Consider the following 7,561-nt stretch of genomic DNA (forward strand, 5'->3'; position numbering starts at 1 on the left):
TCATGCAGAGCTGTGAACGGGCTTCAAAGAAGGACGGGAGAGGCTTTGTATTTTGAAGGATGGTGGCAACGTCTCGTATTGTTCGGTGAAGCCGGCGAGAGTTTGGAGGACAAGGTCTTGTTCATCGACAGGAGCATCAACATTGGCTAGTTGATCAGATAGAACTTTGAGTTCTTGACAATAGGCTGTCATGGAGAGAAAGTTTTCCAACCGGGTGTTGGAAAACTTCTGTTTCGGATGGAGAGCACGGGTGGCTTTGTTATCTTGAAACAAGGATTCAATGGCTGTCCAAGCATCATAGGCAGTGATTTTGGTTTTGATGACAGTTTTAAGCAGGTCCGTGGAGATGGTGCTATAGATCCATTGAAGGACTATGGCATCCAATCGTTCCCAAGATGCAGACGAACCGGAGTCGGCTGGTTGTTTATCTTTGTCAGTGGTTGTAGAAGAGGTAGAGGCTTTTGGACGTGGGGAGAGGCGATCGGAGACAAGATAGGCAGTGCAGTGGATACGAAACAATTCAGCCCAAGTGTTGTAATATGCGGCTTCATTGTCAAGGGTAACGGGAATCAAGGCTTTGATGTTTGAAATGGTGATTGCTGGGTGGAGCTTGGAGTCGGCCATTGGTGGTGAGAAAAGTGGCGGCAGAAAAGAACAGGAAGAAAATCGAAAAAAGAAATAGGGTTAGGAACGAGATATGGCTGATACCATGTAAGAGATTGATTCAAGATGCCTCTTCTATTCATAATAAAACTATATATGGAGTTACAATGGAATCTCCTATCTTTGGAGATGATAATTACAATAAAGGCTATACAATAATACAAATAATTGCCGTAAATAATTCCGTAGACTACTATAATCTATATACAATAATACATTTATTCACACTTCAAAAGTTTTTAACATCGATGAAGAAACTTTTAGAAATATAGGATGTTTACAGAAATTAAAAAAAAGGTGCTCGATTATAAGTTCTAACTTATATGCTTTTTGTTATCAAACATGTTTAATATTAAATGGTATCGGAATTGCTACTTGCATGAAGTGAAGCGCGAATGTGGGGATGATGTTATAGAACTCGGAAATCACTATGTGCATACCTCATATAACAGTTGGGAGTTAATATTGCTGCAGCTATTGCACCACTACAACAACGTTTAATCTCTCCAGATATATGATGTAAACATTTAGTACAATCATTAGGTAATATATCACCAGTACATTGCATAACCATGTACAGTGTTTGACTTCCATAACGTTGATTATTAAAACCGTATCCCGTTGGTTGCTCCTTGTATAATCCTAGCAATAACGTTTCTCCCAAACTAGACAAGGCATTCTGTAGCCCAACAACATCCTTAGTTTTTGTGCCACTAACTTCATTGGCAACAAACCAAACATCGTAATTATTTACAGCATATTCCCCGTATTTCACCATACATTTCATCCTCCATGCCGCGGCTCCCTTCTGGTTTGGACACTTCTGTAGAAGCAGTGGGATTGTTTTGTCTACGCAAGACTTGCAATCTTGGGGATTTAAATAGCCCGCACAAAGTGCTACAGCGGTAACTTGATTTGGTTTAACGCCAATGGATTTAGAGGTTAAAGCGGGTAGGCCCTTGAGTGCCGACTCGAGGTTTGTTTTGTAGAGACTGTTGGGTTGATAAGTGCCGGAGTCTTTCTTGCATCGGAAGATTTCGCTATAGATTGGTTCAGCCATGGTGAAGTTAGCAACATTGAGGATTATTTGTAGAAGATGCAAAAGTAAAATGATGGTTTTCATTTTCATTTGTTTCTTCATCGTATTTGTGGAAGGTTGTGTTTTTATAAGCCAAAAGTGAATGTTGTAAAATGAAACGTGATCTTAAAATAGAGTTGTACACAATTCTGATTAGTTAATTAAAATATTATTCCCGAATGTAAGTAGTAAAGCACCTCAAAATACTACTACCTTATAATAGAGTTTGAATTGTGTATAGTTGTAAAATAGAGTTTGAATTGTGTAGAGTTGTACTACCATCAACCAAGTTAAAGTGTTAAACCATAAAAATGATAACAAATAGTCAATAATTAAATTGAGGATCTTAATTTGTTTACATTTCTTTTTAATTCCACTATAAATATTATGAACATTCAACTTTCACTAGTAATTTTGTTACAAAAATGAACATTCGCTTTTTTTTGTTTAAAGAGAACTTTTTGTTCCTTGTACCGTCATATTAAATTGCATTTATATCTATTAATACACAAAAATTAGTTATAAATAGATATATTTCTCCTCAGACCTTACCTTAGTTTTGCTATTGGTGGGATTTACTGAGTATGATGATAATGATTTCTTTGGAGTTAGACCATTAAAATATGTTACGTGTCTCGTATAATCATCATTTATTGTTCTAAATGGAACACATTTTAAAATAGAGTTTTGAGTACTCTACGGTTGCTGAGTTAGGCCCAAATCAACAATTTCACATGTATAACATACACATATCGAATTCTAAGACCTTCGTGCACGCTTCACTTAGAGCATAGGGAGTTATCTTGTTTTCCCATATTACTTCGTTTATCACATCAAGACCATCTCAACATTTTTTCTGTTTACCCCATTTTCCTCATTGTTCCCATCCACTTTTTCCCATCTATATTTATTTTGGAAACCCACCTTATATGAGAAAAGCACAGAAAACTTTGTGTTACACTATCGAAACAACCGTATTTTTTTATAAAAAAAAATCATGGAACGTAATATACATTAATATGTATATTTCCAAACGTTTTTAGCCCAAAAAGACCAAAAAAGCGCCGGAGGTTTTTTTAAATAAATAAATTTATTACGTAACGGGTGTGTAACGTCATCTTTATATCAGCAGCGTTTTGTTACATATGTAACATATGAAATTTGTTTTTTTATTAAATATCCAATTAGCACTTTTTTGACTTTTTTTTTTCAAAACACTCAAAAACATTTTTATGTTCCACAAAATTTTCATAAAAAAATACTCTGTAGAAACCTATAAATAGTTCATTTTTACATTTAAAAAATTAATTTTTACCTAATTTTTTGGAGTTTTTACATATTAACACATGTAGAAACGGTTTTATATAATTAAAAAATAAAAAACAGTTCAAAAAATGTTAAAAACAAATTTTTACATTTTTTTATTTGAACGGTTTCTACATGTGTTTATATATGAAAAGTCTCTGATGATAATTACCTATAAATATTTTTTAGTGATTTTCTACATGTAAAATTAGTGGTTTCTCGATTTCTCACCTTTTCGGTGTTCCCCATTAAACCCAACCTTGTGTGTGTAGTATAAAATGAAAACTCGTTTGAGTTGAGAAAACCCATAAAAACCCTATATAATAAACCATATTTAATGAAAATTTTAGGGCATATAATTAAAATTTTTTACGTAACATGTGTGAAACAACAACTTTTAGTAGATAACACATATCTTACATTCATGTTACGAATTATTTATTTATTTTTTTAAATATCCATCGAACGCTTTTTTTTTAGCTCAAAACGCTTAAAAACATGTATATTGCTACCCTATAATTTCTATAAAAAAGGTTTGTAACATAAGGTTTTCTCAACTCATCAAGGTGCGAAAATTTGTTGAACTTCTATATATAAAATCCAAGATTTTCTAGAAAAAATATTATTTAGACCCTCTATTTGTAGCATGTAAATACTAGAATTAGAGCATTCACATCCACTTTATCAATTTTTCACCCTAAATTACACTAAAAAACACTACATATTCTCTCTCCTTTTCAATTAAATAATATTCTTTTATACCTTTATCATTACAGTTTCTCCCTCCTCCACTCACAATCACTTTCAAAATATATTAAAAAATTATAGGGGGTGAACAGTATCCCTCAAATATATGAACAGTAACATTTTCTCTCTCCTTCACTCACAACCACTTTTTATACTCTTTACATTATAAAAACTCCACTCACAGATTTTTAATGGGTTGAATGTGAATGCTCTTAGTCTCTCTATTCCTATCGGGTAAAAGTAAGGTTGTCTACATCTTACTCTCCTTAAACCCTACCTTAATTTTGCTATTAGTGGGATCCACTAATATGATGATGATGATTTATAGCATGTAGATAAAAAAAGGTCCTATAACAACCCTGTAATAAAGAAGTTTTGGTTTTCTCACTCTTTACAAAATTATAATTTTATTTTCGAGTTAAATGCCCGGATAGTCCCTGTGGTTTGCTATTTTTTCACATCTTGTCCCTAACTTTTTAAAATTACAGATATAGTCCTCAACTTTTCAATTTTCGTTCCCGGATAGTCTCTGTGCCTAACATCAGTTAGTTTTATCAGTTAAAATGATGTGAAATGACAAAAATATCCTTTCCATAAATAAGGCAAACCACAGGGACTATGTGACACCCCGGGAAAAAACCAGGAAACCATACAACCTAACTAGCTTCCTTAGTAACTACGTGCTAAATTTCGGGACGAAATATCTTTCAAGTTGGGGATGATGTGACAATCTGAACTTTCAAGGTTAGTGTCGCCTAGCGTCATAACTTTTAATCCGGTATCATTATTCTTTTCAGGCTACGTTTTACCACACGTTGCGTTGAATGCCCGTTACTTGCACTTGTTAGCTATGGCGTAAACGAATTGGATCGATTGTGGGACGGGGTCATGCATATGTTTGGGCCGCATTCTTCCTGGTTATAACTATATTCGGTCCATGCATATGGGTTATTTAAGCCCAAAGTCGCACAAGTACAATAGTGGGCCGGTTAATTGGATTCTATATTTATTCACACACTGAAATATTAGTTGGGCCGGGTGAAGCCCAAGGGAGTAATTAGTTGTTTGGGGTTCGGTTACTATGGGTTATATTACATAACTTATTAGCAAACACATATTCAAACCCTCGGGTTCATCTTATACCTTAACTCCTTCGGTTAGTATTATTATTATTATTATTATGTCATTATTACTTGTTGGCTCAATATCCTGTAACATTACATGTGAGTTGCCTAGGAAGTGCAGTCAAGTAGATAAGAATTACTCTATGTTTTCGGCCACTGTGTTCATATGTGTATGAGAATTGTCAGGAAGCATGTGATTGTTTTATGTGTGCAATTTGTTAATTAGAATGGATACAAGTGTTCTCATTAATAGATGACTAAATGATGTTGGCCACTTGTTGATTATCTTGATTATGCGTATGTATTTTTGTATATGATAATGGTAATAAATCTATTGGTAATAAAGCTGATAGGGGTGTGGGTTCGATCAATTAACAGCATAGGTGAACACATGTGAATTTTGTGATACTTGAATTGATGAATATAATTACAGACTTAATGATTAATATGAGTAGGAATTTGTCTGATGAGAATCGATGGATTTGGCCTACATGTGTAATATGTTGTGACAACTTTTGTATGATACTTCAACAACATTTGCTATGATAATTGGGTTAGTGATTAGGATTATTAGAATATTTCATGTTTATATTGATTAGATGAAACAGTTAAAAAAAATATGGGAGTTAGGTCCTATAAACTCGATAGGTTACAAACATGATCTGTAAGTCGACTGGTCAACCGCACATCGATTGGTCGCAAACTTATGAACACACACACCATTGATGCACTAGGAATAAACAGATTGTGTATGGTCATACACTATCAATATTGGCATGTTACACACTTGCATTGGGCCGCACAAGTCCATTAGTTTGGCATGCACATGGGTCGGGTAATACGAACGGGGTAATATTTGGGCCACACGGAAACTAGTTAAACATTGAGCTGCACATGGTTAAACTCGGCTGAACATAAGTGTTATTCGGATTCTGGGCCTAGTTTAAATTGCACGAGTCTTTGTTAGTTGGGCCTGTTACATTTGGACTACATAAGTTAATTGAGATCGCACAATCAACTGGGCTGCGCATTTCGTTTGGGCCAGTCATACTGTTGGGCCACTTACACATTTAGTAACTTGAGCCGCGAGGCCTGCTGAGTCGTACACTGTCGCCAGGCCCAGAGCCAATTAGACTGCACACTCGTAAACGGGCCGCATACTTGATTAGTCCTTATGTTTTATTGGATTGTACATTGTTAATGGATTGTGGTACAACGTGCTTAACTATTAGGACTAGTGTATGGGGTGATGATTACTAATACTAGCATTCTTGTGCACTACTTGTTAAATAAGTGTGGAATGATACGTGTTGTACTTGTATGCAAACTAATTGTTGTATGTAACCATCATAGGACTTGGTTGACCACTCTTGTTAAATGAATAACTAGTCATACCGAGCAAACCAAGGTGAGTTCACACTTTCCACAAGGCATGGGATTCCCAAGGGTTGGGAATGGGTAAAGGATTGAAACTGAAACTGCGTGATCTCCTGGTTTGGAACACGTACACAACCTCTTTATTGAAGGGTGACGACACGTACTAAGAACTTAATCGAAACCTGCGTAATCTCCTGGTTTGGGGATTACGTACACACCCTCTTTACTGAAGGGTGACAACACGGATACTAGACCAAAACTCTCTATCATGAAGTCCCTCCTTTTATATCGACTTAATCGTCGGGACAATGGCGAGCGGGTCATTAGTTAGATAGCGCTATTTAGATTTGACAAGCCTCACACCGTGCCGCAGAGGACGGGCGTGAACTAATGGATCTGGGCACTAGTCAATGATGATAGACATTAACGTCAGGGCACCAACTTACTTTAGTCAGTGGTCGATATGGTAAACGGGTCTAGTGGTTCACATGGGGAAGCCCCCACTGGTTATGGTTTGGGAAAGAAGGAATTGGTTAATCATATTTTCAACTATGGGGTAATCCCCACGGCAAGTAAGCCAGCTAAAGAAACACTATGTTTTTTAAACAACTTAAAACGAATACCCAACTGTGAACTCGCTCAACTTTGTTGTTGACTCGTTGTTACATGCCTTGCAGGCCTTTAGGTGCATATTGTTGGAACTTGTTGTCTGGGTTGCTGGAGTGGTCATGGGTCGAGATACATGGAAACGCGAGACGAACTTAATGGCTTTCACACAATTGGTTCATGAATTTCTTAATTAATGTATTACGCTTCCGCCGAACGTTGAATAATGTTTTGTAACACTTTTACCAATAATAAATGATGGTTTTATTTGGAATAATTGTTATGAGTTCAACATGATTGGTGGCTTGGATCCTGGTATGTCACACGCTCCGCGGTAATTCCGCATGTGGTATTTTGGGGGTGTGACAGATTGGTATCAGAGCCATTGGTTATAGTGAACTTGGTTTTATTTAAAAGGGGGAAAACGTTTTTGTAAAACCAGACTATAACCAAACAGTTCTGAAAATGCGAATACAACCATGACACTCAGCTCCAGATTGCAAGGTTCGTCTCTCGTATACTCATTGTACTAGATAACTAGTGAGCACCTACATATGATATTGCATGTGATTGCACGTTTAGCAGAACAGTATGAGTTTATGCATTACTTGCATGTGTTATGTGACTGATAGTGTGGAATTTCCCTAAACATTCGTGACTT

The 7,561-nt window shown here is 36.0% G+C and overlaps 2 protein-coding genes across 2 annotated transcripts; both read right to left on the reverse strand.

The window, feature by feature from the left end:
- LOC110876116 lies at window positions 1-624 on the reverse strand. The gene has a single exon (XM_022124294.1). It carries the CDS (start codon window positions 622-624, stop codon window positions 1-3), a length of 624 nt encoding a protein of 207 aa, XP_021979986.1.
- Window positions 625-1,072: 448 nt separating this feature from the next.
- On the reverse strand, window positions 1,073-1,804 carry LOC110876117 (cysteine-rich repeat secretory protein 38). The gene has a single exon (XM_022124295.1). It carries the CDS (start codon window positions 1,802-1,804, stop codon window positions 1,073-1,075), a length of 732 nt encoding a protein of 243 aa, XP_021979987.1.
- Window positions 1,805-7,561: the final 5,757 nt, after the last annotated feature.

This window comes from Helianthus annuus, chromosome 15 (assembly GCF_002127325.2).
Source record: "Helianthus annuus cultivar XRQ/B chromosome 15, HanXRQr2.0-SUNRISE, whole genome shotgun sequence".
Lineage (NCBI taxonomy): Eukaryota > Viridiplantae > Streptophyta > Magnoliopsida > Asterales > Asteraceae > Helianthus > Helianthus annuus.

Excerpts from the sequence above, each read along its gene's own strand:
- LOC110876116 (XM_022124294.1), bottom strand. The coding sequence starts at position 624 with ATGGCCGACTCCAAGCTCCACCCAGCAATCACCATTTCAAACATCAAA.
- LOC110876117 (XM_022124295.1), bottom strand. The coding sequence starts at position 1,804 with ATGAAGAAACAAATGAAAATGAAAACCATCATTTTACTTTTGCATCTT.